Source organism: Capra hircus, chromosome 21 (genome assembly GCF_001704415.2).
Source record: "Capra hircus breed San Clemente chromosome 21, ASM170441v1, whole genome shotgun sequence".
NCBI classification, from domain to species: domain Eukaryota; kingdom Metazoa; phylum Chordata; class Mammalia; order Artiodactyla; family Bovidae; genus Capra; species Capra hircus.
Genome location: NC_030828.1, coordinates 24899222 through 24925460, shown reverse-complemented (window position 1 = coordinate 24925460; position 26239 = coordinate 24899222). Strand labels below are relative to the sequence as shown.

The 26239-nt window shown below is 51.7% G+C and overlaps 1 protein-coding gene across 1 annotated transcript in view; it reads left to right on the top strand.

Annotated features, from left to right (window-relative positions):
* The window catches only part of RASGRF1 (Ras protein specific guanine nucleotide releasing factor 1), a 103120-nt gene continuing 78603 nt past the window's right edge, over window positions 1723-26239 (top strand). The window contains exons 1-2 of the mRNA XM_018066540.1: window positions 1723-2460; window positions 25704-25810. Coding sequence (XP_017922029.1) covers window positions 2185-2460; window positions 25704-25810 — 383 coding nt within the window. The 5' untranslated portion in view covers window positions 1723-2184. The remainder of the gene's footprint in view (window positions 2461-25703; window positions 25811-26239) is intronic.

Here is a 26239-nt window from a genome sequence, read left to right as displayed (position 1 = left end):
GGCCCACATGAGAGAGGCCCCCTTTTAGGATAAAGGCCAAACACTCTGCAACACAGCAACCAGTCATTCAACTCTACATAGCCAGTGGGGAGAGACCACCAAGTTCAAATCCTGCCCCTGCCACTATCCAGCTGAGTGACTCTGAACAAGTCACTCAACTACCCCAGGCCTCCATTTCCCTCTTCTGTACCACGGAGCTGATGAGGGGAGAGGGAAGGGGATGGACACTACTCCTAGAGCTGCGTGACAATTAAATGGCTTAGTCAGTCTGAAGCACTTAGAACAGTGCCCCTTCCCTCAAGTTCCCTTGGCCTCTGTATCAGTCTTCCTAAGAGAAGAGTTTAGAGGAAGAGAGACTGGATTAAGAAACTCACTTCTGGAAACTCTGCTTTTACAAAGAAGGCAGAAGAGAAGTAAAGGTGGTCACCTTTACTTCACTGCACCTACAGTGGAGGGACCTTCTTGGAAAAATCGAGACTAAAGGAAGAGTTTTAGCCATCACCCTTCTTTGCTTTCATTATTCGTGAAGAAAAATCCTTCGAGTTCCCAAGCCCCAGCGTGGGAACTGAGAGGCAACAGTAAGGCTAACTCGGTCAGTTCCTCCCTCGGAATGGTCCCCATCTTAAAAAGGCAGGCTGTCGCCATTGTGCCCAGGACCGGGGCTGTTCCAATTTAGGTACGGCCGGGTGTCTCTCCGTGGATTTCCCGGGGCCTTCCCAGAGCTTATTCCCAGGCCCTTCCCTCTCTCCAGACCAGGGTGAGTGGGTGTGGGGTGTGTGTGTGGGGTGTGTGTGTGTGTGTGTGGTATGTGGATGTGTCTGTGTTTTGCGCGTGCAAGGGAGGGAGGTGGGGTGCCAGCAGATTCTATACTGAAAAATGGTGCCCTTCCTTCCTTCCTCCCGAAGGCTGCGCTCTCGCCTGTCCCCGCTGCAAACAAGCCAGGCCGGGCTGAGGGGCGCCGCCCCCGGCCCTAGCCCGGCCGGTACCCTCTGCGGCAGACGACGGTGCGCGATTCCAGCTCCAGCGCCCCGGCTGCCCGGCGGCCGGCGCGCCCTCCCGGTGCAGCAGGCGGGCGCTGTGACGTTCCCGGATAAATGCCGTGTAACTGTGTAGGCGAATGCGAGCTAAAAATAAGAACGGAAAATCTATCATTAAGGTATCATTGCGCCAGCGCAGCTATTTGAAGGCTCCCATGGTCCCTGGCGCCTGCGTTTGAAGCCCGCCTTCAGGCTTTGGAGGGTATTTGCAGAAAACTGCCAGCAGCGGCTCGCTAGCCAGACCTCGGGGCGCAGGGGTGGCGCCAGTAATTATGGCAACACTCAAAATAAATTAAAATAAATGCTCACGTCCCCCCTCCATATCTCCGCCTGTATTGTCCTCAGGTCGCTGGGGAAGCCACCAGAAGTAGGATTGGATGCTGAATGATGTGACCTGGTCGGTTACGCAAATATTAGAACTGAAAGCTCTTTCAGATCCATTTCGCCATCCACCTTCCTCCATCCACGTCGGAAAAGAAAAATAAAGTACCAGGAGGAAGCCTCTGGAGGAGAAAATGACAAATGGTACTTAACCCCAGGTCTACAGTGCGCTGCGGCGGGGCGCAAAGACGCCAGCTCCCAGGATGGCGAGCCTCTGGTGTTCCTTGGGTTAAACGAAAATTGATCTGATTTGTTAACACCCAAAGAGGAGAAGAGGAGATCGGGGGAGGGAGGACAGGATTTGTGTTTGTGCGTGTGCGCGTGTGTCCGGGGAGAAGGAGGAGGTGCCAAGGTGCAGCCTGCGCGCGGCTCTGCGCCTCGGCGGGCTGCGTGCGTGTGTCCCTGTCCGCGCTGCTGAAACGGGCTCTTCGAGGGATCAGCGTCACATGACTCCGCCTGCCCCTCGCCAGCGCGCAGCTCGCCAGTCCCTCCGTTTGCCCAGCGCCGGGGGAGGGTCGGGAGGCATCTCCAGGGCCCGGGGGCTCTGCGGAGTTGAGAAGAGGTTCTGGAGGGGAATGGTACATCTGGATTCCAGCAGCCGCGGCTCAGCGCCAGATCCTGGACTGTAGAGATTGGGGAGGGGGAGGGGAGAGCGCGAAGGAGCGAGCGCCAGAGAGAAGCGGAGCACAGCGCGCACGGACCGGGGCTGCCGGGTTCCGCGCGGAGAAGATGTAAGCGCGTGGAGTCGAGCTGGCCTCCGAGCACCATGCAGAAGGGGATCCGGCTGAACGATGGCCACGTCGCGTCCCTGGGGCTGCTGGCGCGCAAGGACGGAACGCGCAAAGGCTACCTGAGCAAGCGGAGTTCGGACAACACAAAATGGCAAACCAAGTGGTTCGCGCTGCTGCAGAACCTGCTCTTCTACTTCGAGAGCGACTCGAGCTCGCGGCCCTCGGGGCTCTACCTGCTGGAGGGCTGCGTCTGCGACCGCGCGCCCTCCCCCAAGCCTACGCTCTCGGCCAAGGAGCCGCTGGAGAAACAGGTGAGGCCAGCGCCGGGGCCGCGGCCCTTGGGGCTCCGGGCCTTTCGCCGGCCGAAGGCGCCCGAACTTTAGTCCCTCTACTTTCGGCGCCCTCGGAGAGATGGGAGGGTTGGCCTAAGCGGGCTGTAACCCGCGGTGGCCAGAGGGGCCCGGGAGTGCAGGCAGGGAGCGGGTGTGGGCTGCGGCTGTCCTGCACCCGGCGAGCTCGGCAGGAGGCGGGCACAGAGCGGGCGAGACGCGGAGATGCGGAGGGAGACGCGGTTTGGAGAGAGATGGGTGCCTCAGGACAGACAGAAACAATGAATGTAGAAGCACATCCAGCCAAAAATGGTGCTCCCGCCCCGGAGAGCCCCGGACCAGGTAGCTGCATTTCCCCGCGCTTAGGCACTGAAAGGGTGAGACCGAGGCGTCCGCTCGCCGCGGCCCCTACCTCACCGCGGCGGGAGCGAAGACGAGCCAAGTTAGGGACTGCGCGCAGGGGTCGATTCGGTGCCATCGACCGGTGGTGAACTCCCAGCCGTCTCCACGCCCAAGCAACAAACCGAAGGGTTCCGGGGACCCTTCTGACGCGCTGGGGCCGGATCTGGGGCCGGATCTGGGGCCGGGGCCGCTGCGGAGGCCGCCGGACAAGTGGGCGCATCTCTCACCCCCGCCCCCTGCGCCTCCGCCGCCGCCGCCGCCGCCGCCGCAGTCGCGCCTCTAGCGCTGCCCTGGGGTTTCCGGAGTTGCGAGGCTGAAAGCCCAGGCCTGGAGGGACCGGGGATCGGGGCGCGGTGGAGGTGAGCCTTTGGCGTGGGGGGTTGGAGTAGGACCTGCGGCCGCCAAGTGAAAGCCGCAGACAGCCAGAGAGCGATTTTTATGCTTGCTGCGCTCTCCAAAGGCATCCATCCCGATGCCTCTGGGAAGGTAAAGTCAAAGATAGCGGATGCTAAAATGTCACCGCTGCGAGGGACCTGCAATCCGACGGAACTAACCAGCTGGTTACTGCCTGGATGAAGACTGGAGGCCAAAAGAGAGAAATTTGCTTGCCCAGTGTCATCTCAGGAGTTAAGGCCACCTTAAGGTTCTGAGAAGAAAACTAAGGGCTCGAAAGCCATTACTGCAGGCAAACTGGCAGTGATTGAATTGAATTAAATAAAAGCATCCTTGAAGTCGCCCTCCTGATGGTCCAAGACAGAGCTCTGAGCTCAGACCCTGCATGTCTCTTCCTCTCCTGCCCACAGCCCAGAGGTGTTGGGAGATGAATTGGGAGGCTGGGAAAGGTGGACAGGAGTATTTGAGGATAAATCTCTGAGAATGATGTGCCACCTGGCAGGTAGAGGCTCTCAGATGGCAAAGTGATGCAAAGAACGGGCAGCTCCTCAAGCTCAAGGCAAAAATGGGGCCTGGAAGACTCCCCCGGGAGAGGCAAACCCAGCCTGGGCCAGAGATGCTGTCTCAGCCCTTGACAACCTGCTCTTTGCCGGCCTTCCAGAACAGTACCAACATTTGCCGGCCAAAGTCCATCCATGGCGTGGAGTCCCAACTGGCGCCCATCCTCAACCTCTTATACCAGAGCACAGAGCTGAGCTCCCAGGCAGGCAGGGAGAAAGGGCTGGTGGAGGAAACTGAGCTGCTATTGGGCTCATAGTGTCTGCTCTCAGCCCCTTGGACCAGAAACAGGCCTGAGATGATTCACAGCTCTGCAACTTCCCGTCTGTGTGACCTCAGTTAACACACTAAACTTCTCTGAGCCTCTGTTTTGTAATCTACAAACTGGAGGTAATAACACCTATCTTTCTGGGGTTTTGAGAACATGTATAATGTGTATGCAAGGATGCTCATGGTCCATTTTAGTTGATGTTTTAGTTTGAATCTGAATGATACCCACCTGGCCAGGGAGTAGAGGCCTAACATAAAATGTTGAAGCTGAAAGGAACCTTGGAAAGATCGTACGACCCACTCCTCCCGTTTTACAGACAGGGAAACTTGGAGAGAAGATTGGGAAGAGAATTATCTACCTGATTCAGATTCAGTGGCAGAATTAAGACCTAGAATTCATCCAGTGTCTAAGAATTCCTAAAAATGCCCTCTTACATTGATTCTAAATCATTCACCTTTGGGCTCAGGTGTTGAATCGTGCTAGCAGTGGATTATGGGAGGGATAGGAGTGCAAAGCCAATTGGTGGTGTCCTTGCGTGGTCCAAGCCATTTCCCAGAAGAGCAATGGTCAAGAGATCCTCCAGTATGGTCGTGAGAGTAGCCTTCCTGGCACAGGAGAACCAGAAGAGGGTTGAGAATAGTAGGTGGCCATCTGGTACTGTCCAGCTCAGGTGCAGATTTCTGTTAAAGACGTGTGCTTTGTCTTATACACTTCTATAGATGGTCCATTTGACTCCAGGCCAAGTTTGGCTGCTCCTTTGCACTGCATGTGTCTATAAAAATTTATAGCTTTTTGTTTTCTAAATCTGTGAGTAAAATTGATGGTGCCAGCAGCAAATCAGTGTTTCTCCTTGAATTGTAGTCCCTGTGACACCTACAGTGCACCAGCATGAGAGGCCCAGCTCCAAGCCATTCTGTGACTAGATTTGCCTTGCAAACCACAGGAAACCTTAATTCAAAACCAGTTGGGCATGTGGCAGAGAACCCACATGTGAGGGACCACAAAAAGGCTATCAGTTTGACTGGACTGGCCAGTATCTAGTGAAGGCTCGATTTTAGCAGAATGTCATTTTTATCCAGGTCTAAGCAGGCAGCAGAGAAGGACATGGCAACCCACTCCAGTACTCTTGCCTGGAAAATCCCATGGACGGAGGGGCCTGGTAGGCTACAGTCCATGGCATCTCGAAGAGTTGGACACGACTGAGAGACTTCACTTTCACTTTTCACTTTCATGCATTGGAGCAGGAATTGGCAACCCACTCCAATATTCTTTCCTAGAGAATCTCAGGGACAGAGGAGCCTGGTGGGCTGCCTTCTATGGGGTCCCACAGAGTCAGACACGACTTAGCAGCAGCAGCAGCAAGCAGCCAGCACATCCACCTGGGAGGATCAGGGTTAGTTTCTCTAGAAATAAAAACCAAGTCATGACTGGAAACTACCCCAGTGGCAGGGATGCATGAGGAATGAAGCACACAGTAGGTGCTCAAAAGGTACTTATGAAGCTGAACTTATTGGTGTATCCTTGTTAATTCCACACTCCATGCTTCAAGACTGACTGTACAGCAGTCCAGGCCCTAAGCTGTGCTGTAGGCCCAGGAAGCGTGGATGTCATAGTCCCCAACCCCCTAGGAAGATGAACACAGATAAAGATGTGTTAGAGCTGTATAGGCTGTGAAGATGCTCCAGTAGGATATGCAGGGGCTCTGGGAGTCCAGGCCAACCTAACATGATGCACTGTCCTCTGGCTGCTTCCGCACTGGTCTCACTGCCTCTGGTGCAGCCCTAATGTCTTGGAGCCCTGACTTGGGATCCCAAAGCCTCATAAAGTCACAGGGGCTTAGCCATGCTTCCCTGCCGACCGGCAATTGCAAGCCCTCCCTACACATTGGCCTGAGCCCTGCTTGCTCAGTCCTGACCCCCTCGCCTCTGACCCTATGGCCCACACACTGAAGACCAAGAGGCTCTGAACGTAAAATTTGGGTTCAGAAATTGACCCTGAGTGTTCCTTTTTTAAGGTTTTTTTTTATGTGGACCATTTTTAAAGTCTTCATTGAATTTGTTCCAATACTGCTTCTGTTTTATGTTTTGGTCTTTTGGCCACAAGGCATGTGGGAATCTTAGTTCCTCAACCAGGGATCGAAACCATACTCTTTGCATTGGAAGGTGAAGTCTTAACCACTGGACCACCTGGGAAGTCCCAACCCTGGGTGTTGTTGCTCTGCTTTGGCATGGAGTCACCCCACACTGGCTTTTTCTACTGTCATTCCCAGCTCTCTGAAACAGAGCTTCCAACCCCAACTTCTCAGGTATGGGCTTGACCAAACCAACCCCAGGACTCCCTTATCACCCAGCCAGGGAGGGTCAAAATGTAGACCCCAGGTTCTTCCTGATCCCTTCATCCAGAACCTCAACACTGGTGTAGGCAGAGGGTCCAGAAGCTGGGGGCCCACAGTACCTGTTGTCCACCCGTGGGTGCCTTTCCCTGGAGACCAGATGAAGGCCCTCTCCTGGTCCTCATTTCTGGGTGGCCTGGTATCTCCATGTTAAAGACAGCCGTAAGTCCATGAGCATGCAATCTCATCCGCACCACTGAGCAAGGTAGTGGCTGAAATGCTCTCTGGCTTTCTCTGCAGCGGCGCTGTCCTCACCACAAAGCCTGCCCTCCAATTGCTGTAGCTCATCCTGCCTCTTGGCCAATCAGAAAAGCACAAACCTGGATGCAGGGAAATACTGCATACTCTAAAAGCAACTCCCCTCAGACAGAGGGACGTTACTGCACGCTCACACACACGTGGGGCCAGCAGCTCAGCCTGCCATACTTGCACCTCTGGAAGGACCAGCAGGGCTGTCCCCTTCTCTGGTTCCAGACCAAGGCCGGGCCAGGAGATGTGGGGCCCCAGAGTTCACTGTGGAGGGGACTCATGTCCCCACCCTAGCCCCCAAATATTTCTAGCACTGACACGAGGTTGAAGAGCCTCAATAATTACACCTTTTGGGTGTATGTGTGTGTGTATTCGGTTGTGTCCAACTCTTTGCAACCCCATGGATTACAGCCCACCAGTCTTCTCTGTCCATGAGATTTACCAGGCAAGAATCTGGAGTGGGTTGCCGTTTCCTCCTCCAGGAATCTTCCTGACCCGGGGATCGAAGCTGAGTCTCCTGCACCTCCGGCACTGGCAGGCGGGTTCTTTACGAGTTTAGCCAGTGGGGAAGCCCTAGTGACACTGTAGTTGAGATATTTATTTGTGCAGTACACAATTTGGCTCTCAGTGTCAGGCTGATACCCAGTCCTGTGAATACAGAAAAAAATGAAATTGATTCTCTGTCTTTAAAGCTCACCATGGAGTAGAGTGCACCGTAAACACCAAGTGCCAGAATTCTTCAGACTCAGGAGTCCAGACTCTTCCCACGCCTGCCTTGGGTCAGGAGCTCACAGTGTCAGGCTTGATATGTTAGACTTGCTCACATGGTCCCTCCTTGCCCCACACCATTCCCTGGCCACATGGCAATCCTTGGGACTGAGCTTCTAGAAGGTAAACCTGACCATGTTCTAGGTCCCTGAGCATGTCACTGTCTTTCATTGCCTTTGGGAAAAAATGCAGGCCCTCCAGCATCACGCAAAGCACCCAGCAGGCTCCAGCCTCCGCCTGCCCTGCCAACCCTGCCCGACCCTCCCCTGCCCCTCGTTCCTCACCTGACCCTGCCTTCTCTTGCCCACCTCAAGGCCTCTGCAGAAGCTGCTCCCTATGCTTGGAATGATCCCCCCACCCCAAGGTTTAGTGACCAACTTCTCCTCCTTCAAAGATCTCCTTTTAGGTCTTAGCCTAAAAGTCATCTCCTGAGCCCCCCCACCCCCACCCTGTGGGAGCTAGAGGAGCCTCAGTTTCCCCATCACAGGCTTGCACAGCCCTCTGTCCTTCATCCACATGGCTTATCAGGCTAGGCTTACTTGATGTATTTAGCTGGTGGTTTGTGAAGGGTCTTCCTTCTCCCTATAGAATGTAAAGGCTGGAGGGCATGTCTTATATCCAGTCTCTTCCCCTCATCATTCTGACACCCCATGAGGTTATCCCTGAAAACTATTTTTGAGGTAACAAAACTGAGGCTCAGAGATGGTCAGTAACTTGTCCAAGATTACAGAGCGCATACTTGGCAAAGCTAGCCCGTGAACCCAAGTCCATGCATGTGTGCAGTTGTGTCCAATTCTTTGTGACCCCATGCACTGTAACCCACCAGATTCCTCTGTCCATTGGATTTCTCAGGCAAGAATACCGGACTGAGTTGCCATGCCCTCCTCCAAGGGATCTTGCCAATCAGGAATTGAACCCAAGTCTCCTGCATTGCAGGTGGATTCTTTACAGCTGAGCCACCGGGGAAGCCCAAACGCAGGTCCATGTGACTCTAAAACCTGCGCTTTCCAACCACAAGCACAGCACAGAGACTGGGGCTGAGGGACTGCTTGAGTTTAGCATCCTCCGCCAAGAGAAATAAAGAACGAGAGAGAGAAAGAGAATTAACAGCAAGCAAAAGGATGGTGCTGTCTTTCTGGTGACATCTGGGAAGCAGCTTTTGTTTCTGTTGGGGTGGGAGACTTGCACCTCAAGTCCCAGTAGTTGGGAATAAGCCCCCCAAGGCAGGCATCCATACCCCATGGGCTCCCTGGCATCTGTGGGAGCCTGGAGCCAGCATGTGTATGCACAGAGCCAAGAACAGGACTCAGCCCCCTGGTGTTTATGCAGGAGAGTCGGTGACGCGTGCACTTGAGGGGGGCCCAGAACACTGCCAACGCCTAGACGCCTCCGGGAGGGCACCTGTCGTGCTGGGAGCAGCTGCGAGCCTCGGACACCCCCGCTGCCCATCCCCTCCCCAGCTCAGAGAGGAAGGCACAGCCCCCAAGCACATGGCTTCAATTCCCAGCTCATTCACTGAGGGGTTTGTCCACCCCCAGCAGTGACGTGGAATTGGGTAAAAGCCACATGGGCTGACTTTGGATTCTGGCTCTGCCAGCTCCCAGCTTGGGAAGGTCTGCAAGCTCTCTGAGCCTCAGCGTCCCCATCCGTGACATGGAGTCTGTAACTCAGCCTGCCCCGCCACTTGTTCTGAGTGTCATAGTGGGTGCTGTCTGTAAAGCCCTCGCATAGTACAGTTGCTGTTGTTGTTTAGTTGCTCAATCATGTCTGACTCTTTGCAGCCCCGTGGACTGTAGCCCACCAGGCTCCTCTGTCTATGGGATTTTTCAGACAAAGGTGCTGGAGTGGGTTGCCATTTCCTTCTGCAGGGAATCTTCCTTATCCAGGGATTGAACCCGGGTCTCCTGCATTGCAGATGGATTCCTTACCACTGAGTCTCCGAGAAGTCCACCCCCACCCCCACCAATAGCACAGTAGGTCCAATCAATACATTATAACTATTGTGGCTTCTCTGGTGGCTCAGACCATAAAGAATCTGCCTGCAACACAGGAGACCCAGGTTCAATCCCTGGGTTGGGAAGACCCCCTTGCAGAAGAAAATGGCAACCCACTCCAGTATTCCTGCCTGGAGAATCCCATGGACAGAGGACCCTGATGGGCTACAGTCCATGGGGTCACAGAGTCAGTCACAACTGAGCGACTAACACTTTTGCTTTCATTGTGGCTTCACCTTTCATGGTTATGACAGGCACTTCCTCCACAAAGCAAGGACCCAGATCTCCTGCGTCTCTGGAAGGTTTAAAGTGAACCAACACAGACCCCTGACCCTGGATATAAAAATAGGATGGTAAATCTTAACTCAGAGAACCTATGGGTTTCTGAGAAGGTCTGAGTGAGCATGCCCCTGAAAGAGGGAAAGTGGCTGCAGAAGCCTCCTTCATCCATGGTGGCCACGCCATCACCCAGCCCTGTGGATTTCACCTCCTAAATCTCTCCCAGACCATCCTCTCTGGTCCCTCTCTTCCTCCAAGGCTCTAGTCCAGGCCGCCATCATCCTGTCTGGACTTAGGTGCAGGCCTCCTAACGAGTGTACTAGTCAGCATGGGTGACGTCATGCTGCAGTAACAAACAAGCCCCCAATTTCCAGGAACGCAACAGAGACTTATCTCCTGCTCAGGCTTTAGGTCCCATATGGTTGGCAGGAGGGCACTGCTCACTGTGACCGCTCAGGGACACAGCCTGACATAGATTCATCCTGACACCTGCCTCCACGGTCACCTCCACTGAGGGCGGGTATGTGGCCAATCTCTCCCTGGCTCTTAAAGCTTTCCCTCCCCACACCCAGAAGTGGACTGCTCTGGCCACAGTTCAGGGTGACAAGGCAGGTCATGTGGCTTCAGTTCAGAGGTGGCAGGGACATGCAGACCTACCATGAAAGCAGGGCTCTAGAGGTGCTGGGAGCACCGTCTCCATACATTCACTGCATCCCGCCACTTATGTGCCTCTCTGCAGCCAAAGCACTTTCCAAAATGCAGATCTAGTTGTCTCACACACACACACACACACACACACACACGAGTAGCTGAGAGAAAAGCAGAAGCGCCATCGTGATGGGTGTAATGACAGGAAGCAGAGGTTGTGCCCAGCAATGTGTGCTCACAGCTACAGGGGCATCTCTTCCCAGCCTGGGGGCGTCGGGGAGACTCCACCCAGAAAGGGGCAAGTAGGACAGTGAATGCGGCTTGCAGGGGAGGCAGAGCTGGCCTCTAAAGCCCATGTGTTACAGAGCACAGTGAGGGGCTGGCACAGGTCTCGATGATAGAACGGGCTGCTGTCAGCTCCAGTCTGCAGAGATCGAGGCAGGGGGAGGAGAGACAGGAGGAAAACCCATCGGGAGGCAGGAGGTCAGGTCGGAGAAGGCTGTCGAACGGAGCGGTCACAAAGGCCTGAAATTGGGGAGTGTGAGAACACTGAATATTCCACCCTCTCTATTATGCGTCACCCTGCACTGTGCCCCTGAAACCATCCCTGGCTCCCACATGCCCTGGCCTGCACAGCCTCTGGATCTTCCTACCTCCCAGGCTCGGTAGTGAGCCCGTGAAAGCTCCAGGTGGTCTCCATACCTTCTCCTTCAGCCACCGCTCAGATAGAGCACCTTTGCAGCTGACGGCTTACAAAGTCCTTTCCGTGCCTAGCGTTTCGTGCAACACCAAGGTAACCCTGCTGTTCCTGCAGTTGTATGTGGGGAAGAGCTCATCCTTGCTTGGATGAAGCTCAGATAGATGGAGCTCATCTCTCCACAAACACCTGAGTGTCTGTGTCATGCAAGACCCCGAGCCCTCGCTGCTAATAAATGTCAGGCCTCCTGGTTCTGGGTTGTTAAGATCAGAGGACATCCAGGCCTCTGTTGTTAAATTCAGCAATTTATACTTAGAGACCACGTCTTACTAAACGAGCAAGGCTAATGCAGTTTCTTTCCCCTGAAAAAGAGAGAGAGAGAATTATTTTCAAGAAGATAATTCCCAGTTGAATTTTTATTTATTTTTCAAATTGAAAAATCTAACTGAGACCTTAAAATGAAATTAATTTTAGAAGTGTGAATGAATGAATTTTTAGCCGCTGTAGCTGGCATTCCAAAAACACGTCTGGAAATTCAGACAGACTTGATTGACTTTTCCTCTGTCGGACTATATAAGTGAAATATAACCAGCTTTGTGGAATTGCCTCTTAGACTATTAGCCAAACTCAAGGAGTTAGTGAAATAGCTTGGAAGCACTAGTCAATCATGCAGCATCCTCTGCGTGCCTGTTAATCTTACCCCTAGCCTGCTGCTGCCCATCTACCCTTTCTCCCACAGTGGGTCTTCCCTGCCCTCCAGCTACACTGGTGGTCGCCTGGACTCCCCTCACCTCTCTGTCAGATCCACAGGCTTTGGGGAGCTTGGGGGAAGACTGGTGATCTGGATGGAGAGCCCATACAGTGTGGGCACAGGTGAGGAGAGGCAGGCGTGTAATTACATCTGAGAGCTTCCTGGTAGCCTGGGCACAAAGGGAAACCAGCCAATTATGGAACACCCATTGCCTCCCAGAAAGTCACAGTGCAATTCATCCAGTAGGAGCACTTGTATACTCCCAGGGGCTTACATATGAGAGACTACTGGGGAGTGATGAGGACCTCAGGGGCAGAATCACTGCAGAAACAGAGGTTCACCCCACTTCAGTGGCTCCCACTGGCTCTCAGGGCAGGCTGGGCATGCTCACTGAAGATCACAGTCCATGAGGCTACAATGCTGAGGTCCAAAAGATAGTGTCCTAGTGACTAGACAATGCAGGGGTCAGCTTGGAGAACCTGGAAAGTGGATGGTCAGTTAGGCACTCTCAAACAGCCACTGACTTTTATTTTAAAATTTTAGAATTGGTAATATATTCTTGACATTTAGAAGTTACAAAGACGTAAACAGTGACAATGCTGCTTCCCACTGCTAACCCTGGCAATCCAGTTCTCCTCCACAGAGGATTTTAATGTTACCAGTTGCTTATGCATTCTTCCAGAGAGATTATACATGCAAATATATGCAAAGGTATATAGATGTATGGCCATATATATGCATGTCTGTATAATTATACAAATGGCAACATACTGCAAGCACTATTCTACACATTTTTTTCAGTATATTATGGAGATAGTTCTCTGTATTGATCGTCTTCATCCTTTTTTACAGCTGCATAGAAGGAACTTTTGCTTTGCTGAAAGAAGGAAAAAACTCCAGTCTGGATAGGTCTGTCTTTCACCTTCTGTCAAAAACCCAGTTAGAAATGACCTGTGCACAAGGGTGTTTACTAATTTCAGGTCTGTTTGTAAGAAAAAAAGACTATAAATTATCCAAAAGTCCCTCAAGAGAAGATTAGCTAAATAAACTGCAGCACATCCACACAGTGGAATACTATGCAGGTATAAAAAAGGTGAGGACAGTAAATATACTTATAGAGATCTCCACAATATAGTCAGAAAAACACATGTAGAATAGTGTTTGCAGTATGTCACCCTTTGTATAATTATACATACATGCATATATATGGCCATGTATCTATATATCTTTGTGTATATAATCTTCCTGGTGTGGTAACCAGGCCCTGGGAGGACCATGACTTGAGAACTCAGAGACAGAGGTCAGTGAAATGAGGTTACTTAGAGCAGGGTATGTGGGAGGGCAGGTAGGGAGAAGGTCATGAAGTGGCTTCCAGCCTCCAAGTGGAGTCATGTCAAGTGAGGTAGAGGGTGTGAGTAGGCAGGGTCCTTTCTGGGTTGGTGTGAGAGTACCAGTGGGGCTGGTCAAGGCCAGTACTTCTATTGAGTAGGACCATTTGGAACACACTGTACCTAGGGACACCCCTCTGTATGCCCCAGACACAAGGGTGGTACAGCCAGGGGAAGCAGCCTGAAGAGCCATTCACTGTGCCACAGACATGGTGAGACAGGGCAGTGTGCAAGCCCGGAGGGGGCCTGGCCTGAGTCAGCAGGACCTCTTCTGCGAAAGCCAGAGAGCAGACGGACTTCCCCTGGGATCTCAATGGTGAGAGGTAGAAAGGGACCTCAGATGATGGGGAGCCTGAGTGGGTGGCCCCTTATTGAAGGAGAGGTGGTCTTCAGGCAGAGCACTGCACACACACACACGCACACACACACACACGCTGATGAGGCCCCTTCAGGCCCCTCACTCTAACACAGTTCTGTTTGCACTGGGACCTCCGCAGCATCAGGCAGAAAGAGCTGACTGAGGCACAGGGCCAACTGGGACCATGGTCCCAAAGATGGACCAGGAGGGAGGAGCCAGGGCCCGTTGGGGAGAAGCTAACCGTACCTAGCCAGACCACTGGAGTGGACCTACCGAGAGGAAGGGGTGGGGCTGACCAGGAGTGATGGCCTCAATCCTGCCGCTGACTGCAGCCCACCTCCCTCTTGGAGGAGATAGCGAGCAGAGGCCCAGACAGGACAATAGGTCTGGTTTCTGATCAAGGAACATGAATCAGAGGGGATAAGACCAGGGGCAGGGAGACCAGAGGGAATGGTTTACAAGTTGGGAGATGAGGAACCTTGGAAGCAGGCACAGCGGTAAGGATGGGAGAATGCACAGTTCCAGAGATATCCAAGGTGGAGAACTTGGTGACCCATTGAGTATCAGAAATGAGGAAGAAACAGGAGCTGAGGGTGTTGGAAACAATGCCCCAAATGGCTGATTGAGAGTAATCCTTTGATCTTAGTACAACTCAACGCTTCAGTTTCTAAGCCTCTCCCATGCCTCTTGTGTGTGTATGTGTGCATATGCCTTGCTTATTTGAAGAGGGTTAGTTTACAACAACAGCAGTGTATTCCCTCATAGCTCCAGAGGCTAGAGGTCTGAGACCAAGATGCCTGACGGGGCCATGGTCCCTCTGCAGTCTCTGGGGAAGAGCCTTTCCTTTCTTCTGCTGGCTCCTGATGGCTGCCAGCAATCCTTGGTGGTCCTTGATGTGTAGAGTCGTCTCTCCAGTCTCTGCCTCCCTCTTCACATGACTTCCTTCCCTGTATGTCTGTCCAGATTTCTCTCTTTTTATTAAAGCCTCTTCTTGTTATGACTCCATCTTCCCTTGCTTATATCTGTAAAGATCCTACTACAAATAAGGTCTTTTTTAAAAAAAATTTATTGGAGTAGAGTTGATTTACAATATTACGTTCGTTTCAGATGTACAGCAAAGTGAATCAGCCGTACATATACATATATCCCCTTTTTGAGATTATTTTCCCATATAGGCCATTACAGAGTATTGAGTAGAGTTCCCTGCGCTATACAGCAGGTTCTCATTAGTCATCTACTTTAGACAGAGTAGTGAGTATATATCAATCCCAAACCCCCAATTTATCCCTCCCTCACCTTCCCCTGTTGTAACCGTAAGTTTGTTTTCTGCATCTGTGACTCGACTTCTGTTTTGTCCATCCGTTCCTTTGTACCATTTTTTTTACATAACACATATTCACAAATAAGTTCTTGGTCACAAATTCTGATAGACATGAATGTTAGGAGGGCACGATTTGTACCCAGCATGTATGTGCACAAGCGTGTGGTTTTTCTAGTAGTTGGCCACTAACTAGTTCTTTTGATGGGGCTTCCCATGTGGCTCAGTGGTAAAAATTCTTCCTGCCAATGCAGAAAACTCTTCCATAGGTCAGGAAGATCCCCTGGAGGAGAAAATGGCAACCCCCTCCAGTATTCTTGCCTGAGAAATCCCATGGACAGAGGAGCCTGGCGGGCTACTGTCCATGGGGTCAGAAAGAGTCAGACATAACTGAGTGACTGAGCACACAGGTTGTTTAGACCCATCACTTGGACCTGGCAAATGATTCGAGTGGGTTTAAGACCATTATCAAGCACTTCTATGAACCAGGAGCTTTCACAGCATCATATGTTTTGCACAGCCCTGTGAGATTTGTGATATCCTCCCCTTTTTGTGAAAGAGAAAACAGGTCCACAGAAATGAAGAGATATATTGAAGACACCAAGGATAAATAATATATAATAAATTTAAACCCAGGTGACTCTAAAGCCTAGCATGTGCCACAGCTCCAGAGTCCTGGAACACTAGTTTCATGGAATGTTGATCTTCCAAAAAATGAAAAGTGTTCCATGGTGGGATAAGTTCTGGAAGAAGTTCCTTCAGGGACTTCCCTGGTGCTCCAGTGGCTAAGACGCTACACCTCCAATGCAGGAGCCTGGATTTCAACCCCTGGTCAGGGAACTCTATCCCGCATGCCACAACTAAGAACTGATGCAGCCAAATAAATAAATATTTTTAAACAACATGCATCATTAAACATATTTAAGAGAAGTCCCTTCATTGCACGACTGCTCAGTGCCTTTATGAAGTGACCGGGCCTCCTCTCCCTGAAGAGAGATAAGCCTCATTAATGGAAAGCCTGGCCCACACCCTTCCAGACAACTCGCCCACCTGAGAAGTAAGTGCAATGCCACCTGCTTTGTGGCATTTGCTGTGCATCGATTAATTAGTGATCTGGGCTCCCATGCCGCGCTGACACATGCATTCAGCCACCCATTCAGCAAACGAAGGCCATTCCAGACCATTCCAAACCCAGGCAGGGACACGGTGCCAGGCTCTGGGGACATTCTTGGTCAGGAATCATTTGTTTGAAAGGAGCAGGAGCCCATTCAAAGCAGCTTAAGCAAAAAGGACTGCTCTTGGAATGGTTACTGTGGTAATTAATGGAACCCACGGAGCAAACCTGTGTCCCGGTCTCCAAGGCCTGGACCAGAACCATCTCTCTTTCCCTGACCTCCCCCACCCCCACTCTAGTTTCATGCTCTCCCATCTCCACTTCTCTCTGAGGCAGCTCTGCCTCCTCCTTTGTTGTTGGTACTTCGAGTTCAACACACACTGCTCATTAATTTGGTCTCTCCCTGTCATTGTTCCAAATAACTGAAAATTCCTGGATGGATGGCATGCATCTATGGTTGCTCCAGGGTGAGGGGCCCCAGGAGAACGTGGGAGGATGAGTAGGGGAAGAGGTGCTTCTTCTGCAGACACTGCTCCCTATTAGGGGTTCGCTGGGACCAACAGGAGGGCTTTGCAAAATATCGGTGCCTGAAGCCTATCCCCTCCCTGTTCCCTGCTCCCACGTTCTGGTTTAATGTGCCTAAAAACAGGGCTCGAGCATCCGTGTTGGCTTGGGTTCTCAGGTATCTCTAATGGGAGGCCCAGGTCAGGACTCTGTGCTGTACAGCAAGTCCCCTACATACCAACTGTCAAGTTGTGAACTTTCAAAGATGTAAACGTGTGTTCGCATGTCCAGTCAATGAGTTAGTTCACGTGTTGGGTGCACCTTGTCTTGCCATGTACGTGCATCCTCTCCAAACGGTTGTGCTTGTGCACTTTACTGTCCAGCACTATGTAGGGTACAGTAGTGCAGTGTCTTTTCTGCAAGCCCAGGATGTCTGGAAGCAAGCGTAAAAGCAGTGGTGATGTAGCTGGTACTACTCTGCTTTTCAAGGTACTGCATTGTTAAGACTAAAACTATTCTCTTTAATTTTTGTGTTTGTTTTTTGTGTATTGCTTGTGGGAAAAGTATTCTACACCTATTACAGTACAGTACTATGTAGCCAATCATGTTAGTTGGGTACTTAGACTAATTTTTTGGATTCGTGAACAAATTGAACTTATGATCGTGCTCTTGGAACAGGACTTAGACTAATTTTGTTGGATTCGTGAACAAATTGAACTTATGATCGTGCTCTTGGAACAGGACTTGTATGTAGGGGACTTACTGTGATAGGAAAGACAATAAAAAGTCATTACGAGAGGATAACGGCTTTGATGGAGAAGCATAGGGCCTGGCACACCTGACAGTCCAGAGGGAGCAGGAAAGAGATCCTTTAAGACCTGAGTGTGAGAAGTGCCCACACCTTGCAGAAAGCACTAGGCATTGCGGGCTTCCGTGTTTGTCACTGATTACTACCATGAGATGGACAGTGTCGGGGTTTACAGTGGGGATGAAAAATATAGGCTGAATTCACAAATGAGAAATCACTCAGGTAGAGAGTTAAAGGTGGAGAGACCTTGATTTTGCACGATTGAGACCATTCATGCATAGTTGACCAAGGCAGGTGTCAGTGTCGTGCCCACTTGCCAGGAAGCTTCCCAGCTGGCTCAGATGGGAAGGAATCCGCCTTCAGTGCAGGAGACCCAGGTTCAATCCTTGGGTCAGGAAGATCCTCTGGACAAGGGAATGGCAACCCAGTCCAGTATTCTTGCCTGGAGAATCCCATGGGTAAAGGAACCTGGTGGGCCTACAGTCCATGGGGTCACAGAGTTGGACCCAACTGAGCAACTAACACTTTCACTTTCCACTTGCCAGGGGGAGAGGCAGAGGCTGCCCAGAGTCCCTGGTTCTGAGCTGCACAGCCAAGCATGGACCCCACTGTTGAGACTTCCACCTGCCCCACCTTTTGTAGGATGACCAGGGGTCCTGGTGTGCTCAGGACTGCCTTGGTTTTAGCTCCAGAGTCCGCTGCTTGCAGAAGCGCCTCAGTTCAGTTCAGTTCAGTCACTCAGTCGTGTCCAACTCTCTGTGACCCCATGGACTGCAGCACACCAGACTTCCCTGTCCATCAGCAACTCCCAGAGCTTGCTCAAATTCATATCATTGAGTCGGTGATGCCATCCAACCAACTCATCCTCTGTTGTCCCCTTCTCCTCCTGCTTTCCCAGCATCAGAGTCTTTTCCAATGAGTCAGTTCTTCTCATCAGGTGGCCAAAGTATTGGAGTTTCAGCCTCGGCATCAGTCCTTCCAATGAATATTCAGGACTAATTTCTTTTAGGATGGACTACTTTGATCTCCTTACATACAGTCCAAGGGATTCTCAAGAGTCTTCTCCAACACCACAGTTCAAAAGCATCAGTTCTTTGGTGCTCAGCTTTCTTTATAGTCCAACTCTCACATCCATACATGACTGCTGGAAAAACCATAGCTTTGACTAGATGGACCTTTGTTGGCAAAGTAATATCTCTGCTTTTTAATATGCTGTCTAGGTTGGTCATAGCTTTTCTTTCAAAGAGCAAGTGTCTTTTAATTTCATGGCTGCAATCACCATCTGCAGTGATTTTGGAACCCAAGAAAGTAAAGTCTGTCACTGTTTCCATTGTTTCACCCTATATTTGCCGTGAAGTGATGGGACTGGATGCCATGATCTTAGTTTTTTTAATGTTGAGTTTTAAGCCAGTTTCTCCACTCTCTTCTTTCATCAAGAGGCTCTTTAGTTCCTCTTCACTTTCAGCAATAAGAGTGGTATCATCTGCGTATCTGAAGTTATTGATATTTCTCCTAGCAATCCTGATTCCAGCTTGTGCTTCATCCAGCCCAGCATTTCGCATGATGTACTCTGCATATAAGTTAAATAAGCAAGGTGACACTATACAGCCTTGACGTACTCGTCCCAATTTGGAACCAGTCTGTTGTTCCCTGTCCGGTTCTAACTGTTTCTTCTTGACCTGCATACAGATTTCTCAGGAGCCTGGTAAGGTGGTCTGGTATGCCCATCTCTTGAAGAATTTTCCACAGTTTGTTGTGATCTATAGTCCCAGCTCAACTAGGATGTTTGGTCATTGCACCTGTCAGTGGTTTCCCCATGTTCTACATCCTGTGGAGGTACAGAAGCCCTCCCAGCCAGTTAGGATAGGCAGGAGGTAAGGGGGAGGCTAAGCAGAACCAGGGTCGCTGGTCATCCCTAGAAAATATGGATATTGATAGCATTTACCCAGAATGCCCAGAGACACCCCATCTGCCTTCTGGACTATAAGCCTCTGAGATCCTCAGGTGGTCACTGGCGGCGGAGCACTCTCTGGTTCTCTATGGTGGTTACAGAGCTCCAGGGAGCTTGGCTGTCCCAAACAAGGCCTTGACCCCAAGATCTGGAACCAAAGCAGGCCAGTGGGTCCCCCATTTCTGCCTAAGCCCAGACCCCTGTAGCAGGTCATAATTCTCTGGCATCAAGAAAGTCTGTCCCTAAACACCCAAACCAAGCAGAAAGGAGTTTAGGGAGGGGAGAGTGTGTCAGGGCCTGAGGACGTGTGTCTGGGCTTCCTGGGCAGGGTAGAGAAAGAAAGAGGAGCCCCTAACCCTGGAAGCAGCCAGTCACCAGCCTGAGCAAGAGGAGCGTGAGCAACTCAGGGAAGACAGGGGCTCCATATGTGGACTGGTTTCTGCAGCTGGTGATGTAGCTGTGGCCAGATGATCTCACTTGCCATGTGGACAGAGGCTGGGAGAAGGGGCAGAGGGACTTGGAGGGGTAGAGAGGAGAGAGGCAGCAAGAGAGACACAGGGAGAAAGGGACAGAGAGGTGCAGAGGTTCAAAAGGAGACAAGAGACAGAAAACAATGGAAATAACAAGATTAGGTGACTTCCTTGGTGGTCCAGTGGTTAAGACTTTGCCCTCCAGTGTAGAGGGCATGGGCTCCATCCCTGGTTAGGGAATTAAGATCCTATTGCCTCATGATAGTTCAGTTGCTAAGTCAGATCTGACTCTTGTGACCTCATGGACTGTAGTCCCCCAGGCTCCTCTGTCCATGGGATTTCCCAGACAAGAATACTGGAGTGGGTTGCCATTTCCTCCTCCAGGGGATTTTCCCGACCCAGGGGTTGAACTAGAGTCTCCTGCATCTCTGGCATTGGCAGGCAGGTTCTTTATCGCTGAGCCATAGTGCAGCTGAAAAAAAAAAAAGAACAAGATGAAAGAACCAGAGAGAAGGGGAGATGGTATTTTTCCTACTCCAAGAACCAAGAGGTAAGCTCCTCGGATCAGCCAAGCCAGAGGCAGCCCCACTCCCCATTGAGGATACAGTGATGGGAAACAGCCTCACCCTGGATCCTGAGGGCCATCATCAGGGCAGAGCTTCAGGCTCAGGCATACCAGGCCAGCCACTCTCAACCTGGCATCCTGTCTCTCGTGCACACCTGTGGGCAGCCCAGCCCAAGCGTTGCCATCCAGGGATGGGGGTGGAGTGGGGTGATGGCAACCAGCAGAGGATGGGAGGTCAGTCCTGAGCATCCTTTGAGGAGGAACCAGCCTGTTTCTTGCTATGCGGCAGTGCATCTACCCACGAGATGGGCAGTTGTTCCTTTGATGTTGCCCTGAGCTGCTGAAGTGGCTCAGGGCTGGACAGTCATCACATTTTTGCTCCAAAGTCCACAGCAACCCATACAGGCCAAGAAGTCACCTATTTTGGGAACTGCTTTGGTGGTCCAGTGGTTAAGACTCCACACTCCCAATGCAAGGGGCCTGAGTTCCATCCCTCATTCAGGAAACTAGATCTCACATGCCACAGCTGGAAAAAAAAAAAATACTGTTGTGCTATAAGGAAGATTTGGCACAGTCAAATAAATAAATTGTTTAGTATCTGGCCTTCTCTGGTTGCTCAGATGGTAAAGAATCTGCCTACAATGCAGGAGACCTAGGTTCGATCACTGGATTGGGAAGATCCCCCTGGAGAAGGGAATGGCAACCCACTTTAGTATTCTTGCCTGGAGAATCCCATGAACAGAGGAGCCTGGTGGGCTATAGTAAACTACAGTCCATGTACAAAGAGTTGGATACAACTGAACAACTAACACAACAAAGCATCTAAAACAGCCTTCTTTCTTAGCATCTTCCTGGAGCCTCTGGCTCACCCATTCTCTCCCTGCGTGTGGGTTTTGTTCTTTCACAGCCAATTGCACTTCCTTTCTCAGGCTCTGTGTCCCTGTGTGCTTTTCCTTCTGTCTCTCTGTGTGCTTCCCTCCACTCTCCCTGTCCTTTGTCTCCGTTTCTGTGTATAGTCCCTCTTCCCTCATCTCCCAAGTCCAGCGTCCAGCAAAATCTCATTTATTTGGCTGCCTGAAGTCAGGTGGGGTGATGACTCAGAATTGCCAGGTGGAAGTTTTACTTTCCCTTAGTGAACACTTTCTACTAGTCAGTCAGGCAACGTGGTTGTACAGGCCAGCTGTCAGTGGAGAGGTTTACAAGCACAGAGGGAATGCTCCAGTCATCTGAAGCACTTACATTCCAGCCCGGGGCAGCCCCCAGTCCTGGCTCAGCTGGGCCGTTTCCTGGCTGGTGACCTTGGGCAAACCACAGTGCTTGCCTCCACTTCCTCCGGTAAGTGGAGGTGATCCATTTCACACCTGGGGTTGAGGTGATGTGTGCTGAGAACCTGGCCTAATGCCCAGGGCCTCCAATTTCCCCTTTATCTACAGCCAAGCACCACCACCACCCCCAGCTGCCAGCACTGCAGGCCCTTTGGTTTCTGCCCTGAAGATGCTCTGCAAATTCTCCAGAGCTCACCATGGCATCCGTAGCCAGCTTCCTAGGAGATGTAGTGGGTCTTGCCTGCAGTTATGGCCATATGCACGTCCCTCCAGCCAGCGGGCCACTTCACCTGTATTCTAGCCGGTCCGTTATTCAGGGTCTAGGTGCTATCTCTAAGGAAGAGAGATGCAGGATGCTTGTGGGAGAAAGGTCCCTGGACCTGAACTAGAACAGCAGCAATGGGGACAGATGCCAGGCCACACAGTAGTGGGATGGACAGAGGGGTGAACTGGCAGCTCGCGGTGGAGGGGGTGTGAGGAGCTGGGGAAGGGGCCTCTGGGAGCCCTGTCTCTGGTCTGAGGGGCCGAGAACTGAGTATCAGCAGCTGTCGAAAGCCAGAGGACTCTCATAGAGACTGTCCTATGGAGTGAAGTACGTCAGGAAGAGAAAAACAAATATCATATCTTAACGCATATATGTGGAATCTAGGAAAATGGTACTAATGAAGCTGTTTGCAGGGCAGAAATAGGCGGACGCAGAGAATGGGCTTGTGGACACAGGAAGGGACGGACAGGTTGCGATGAATTGAGAGAGTAGCCCTGACATGTGTACCCTACATGTGTAAAACAGGCAGCTAGCGGGAAGCCGCTGCATAGCACAGGGAACTCAACTCTGCTCTGTGATGACCTAGGGGGTGGGACGGGGCGGGGTGGGAGGGAGGCCCAAGAGGGAGGGGACATATGTGTACAGATAGCCGATTCATGTCGTTGTACAACAGAAACTAACACAACATTGTAAAGCAATTATATTCCAATAATAAATAACATTTTAGATGTTTTTTTAAAAAAAAAAAAAACAAAGCCAGATGTTTCTGAAGGCCAGACTCAAGCTGGGGCTGGGGAGGAGAAGGGAGGCGGCCTTCCCAGCTTCCTTCCTCACGGTCAGCTGTCCAGCCGAGGTGAGGTGGCAGGGGCTTACAGTACACAGGGTGGCAGGTAGCCATCTGCTTATCCGTGAAGCAAGTCGGGTTAGAAAGAAGGTTCTCTTTAAAAGTATTTATTATTATGTGGAGGATAATTGCTTTACAATATTGTGTTGGTTTCTGCCACACATCAACATGAATCAGCCATAGGTATACACATGTCCCCTCCCTCCCAGCCCCACCCCATCCCAGCCCCACCCCATCCCAGCCCTCTAGCTTGTCACAGAGCACTGGGTTGAGCTCCCTGCATCATACAGCAAATTCCCACCAACTATCTGTTCTGCGTACGGTGATGCACACGTTCCGGTGCTACTCTCTCAAACTTTCCCACCCTCTCCTTTCCCTCCTCATGTCCACAGTCTGTTCTCCAGGTGTGCGTCTCCACTGCTGACCTGCAGAGAGGTTCATCAGCACCATCTTTCTAGATCCCATATATATGTATTAACATACGATATTTGTTTTCCACTTTCTGTCTTCACTCTGTATAACAGGCTCTAGGTTCATTCACTTCAGTAGAACTGACTCGTGTGTGTTCCTTTTTATGGCTGAGTGATATTCCCTTGTGTATATGTACCACAACTAGAAAGAAGCTTCTGCTGGGAGGGAGGGGCCTCAGCCAAGCCCACCACCTGCTGCAGCTCTGAGTAGCCAGACTCGGGGGCCTCCGCCAAGCCCAGCTGGCTCCTGCCCAGGGCGAGCAGCTCCGGGTCCCCCCACGGCTTCAGGGCAAAGGAAACTACGCCTGCCCTGGGAATTGGCCAGCGCCACGGATGAGTCCAGCCAGCTCTGACCGTGCTGAGTTCCCCTGGGGATTCTCTGGGGACCTGGCAGCCCTGCTGAGCCCGTGTGGAGCTGAGAGGGCCTTGTTTCTGAGTTAGGACCCTGAGCCTCCCCTGGCCAGAAGTGCCTTCAGGTAGGGACCCTGCCTTTTCCATCCTTCACCCCAGCATCAAGCCCAAGATCTGAGTGGATGGTAGGTGCCCAGGGAAGGTGTTTTTCTGGCCCCCTTCCTTTCCAGCTATGGGACCTTGGGCAAGTGGCCTGACTTTTCTGCACCTCACATTCATCTGTGGTCAACAGATCACAAGACCTGTTCCACTTGGTGCACTTGGGAATACCCAAGATCACAGGGTTGCCAGAGGCCGCTTCCGCAGCCCCTTCCACCCCCTCCATTGGCATTTCATCATATAGCCAGATCTCGAACCTGGAGCCTATTATACAGAGTGAAGTTAAGTCAGGCGTGTGTGAGCTCTCCACCCTGGGGATATGGGCAGCATGCTGGCTTGTCGCCTGCAGCTGCATGTGCCACCCGCTCCCTTCTCCAGGGAGCACGGAGTGCCCACCGGAGCCTTCCCAATTCAGTAATGTGTGGCTGCAGCTGACATTTCATTCTACAGCCAGATCTGTTTCCTAGGAAACGAGTGAGAGACATTGACTGTGCAGCGCACACGCACATGCACACACACACACCCCTGGCTGCCACCAAGAATGACAATGAACAGAAAGACAGTAATGTCAGCGGAAGCAAAAAAATAAGTTTATGCCCCTGTGCTGTTGCTCCCTGCTGCCTGGGCTGCAGGGGAGGGAGGGACGGGGACAGCACTCCTTGACACAAGACCACATCGTGGCCTGCAGGGCATCTTCTGAACAGGCAGGTTTGGGGGTGCCCCCTCTGCACCTCGCAGCCTCTATCATGGAGGGCCAGACCCAGGTGGCCTCTGCAGGTGGGGTCCCGATTCGTTGCTTTGCACCTTCTCTCTGACCGAGTCTGCTCCCAGCTTCCCTCTCCACCCTGAAGCTGGCACCCTAGACTCCTGTCTGCAGCCAGAAAGACATGATCCTCCAGGCACACACAGTCTGCATGTCCACTTCCACCCTTGACTCCCTGACACCTGCCCTTTATCCTGCCGATGCCTCTCCAGTCTCTGGCATGCCACCCTCCTAAGGTGCTCAAGACCTGGGAGTGGTCCTTCCGCTCAGTTCCACCATGCAGGCCCCTCCTCCCACCCAGCCTCAGCTCTGGCATGCCATATTCCCACCCCTGGAACATGTTGTGCACTCTAGATGTCCATGCTCCCTCCATGTTCTTCCATCGACTGAAGTAAAACCTGGACAAACACCTCATCCTCTGGGAAGGCCTCCTGCTTTTCCTGGGCTGAATCAGCAGGTGACTTTCCCTGGACCCTTTTTTCTTACCTCCATGAGGGTAATGATCATTGCACCGCATTAATGATATCAAACATGTGGGCTTACTAGATTTCCGGCATTCTAACAGCTTTACAGGCATTCGTTCATAGAATATTACACTTGTGTGTCTATTGTTGGCGTCCTTGCTGCCCTGGCAGCTTGGAGAGCAGGACCCCTGTGTGACCCAGCTCTAAGTCGGCCACCAGCTCCCAACATAGAGCTGGTTTCTGGTGAGCTCTGCTAGGGTCTGTCTGTTTCTTGCTCTACGGCCAAGACATAGTAGAATACACAGAATATTTTCGTGGAGTGAATGAAATGAATGCTGCGTTGAGTGGGTACCCAGTTGCCAGAGGGGATGCTCTCTTGGTGTGTTTCCTCTGCCTTTCTCCCAGCATACCTGGTGGTTTAAAACTGGCTTTTGTGCAGTCTGTTGGCAAAGAGGGCTTTGTGGGTTTTGCTTCCTTCTTACAATAACCTAAGCATAGGTTCTGTTACACTGTACAAAGCCTGCCTTAATCAGAGTTGGAAACTGCTGAATAGAATGGCATTCAGATGATCACAGATAATGAGTGCATGCCTAGCAGATGTGGCAGCAGAGTGTTTTGCAAAGCAGCCAGATGGATGACAGGAGACGCTGCTGGTTCCCTGCCCATCACCCTGGTAATCAGGGCTGTCTTCTTTTTCTTTGGGCAGCACTATTTCACGGTTAACTTCAGCCATGAGAACCAGAAAGCCTTGGAGCTGAGGACAGAGGACGCCAAGGACTGCGACGAGTGGGTGGCGGCCATCGCTCACGCCAGGTACACCTCAGCCACCCCAAGGTCCAGGCGGGAGACTGGGCCCCGTCCTGGGAAAACTCAAACCCCGGGAGGGGAAGACATGGAGAGGGAGCACATGGAGGGAACATGAAGCTATAAGAAGGGCATCTTGACAGGTCCACCCTTATAGACCCAGGGCTCTGATGTGCCTCTCGGGGATGCACAAGGAACCAAGCGCCCCAGAGGAACAGGAGGATGCCTCCTGCCCCCAACCAGATGAGCTTTTTTTATTATCCCAGGAGAACTGAGTTTGATTGGATTTAGGGTTTTATTACAGGACTTCCCAGGTGGCTCAGACAGTAAAGAAGCCACCCACAGTGCTGGAGCCCCAGGTTCATCGCTGGTTCGGGAACATCCCCTGGAGAAAGGAATGCTACCCACTCCAGTATTCTTGCCTGGAGAATCCCATGG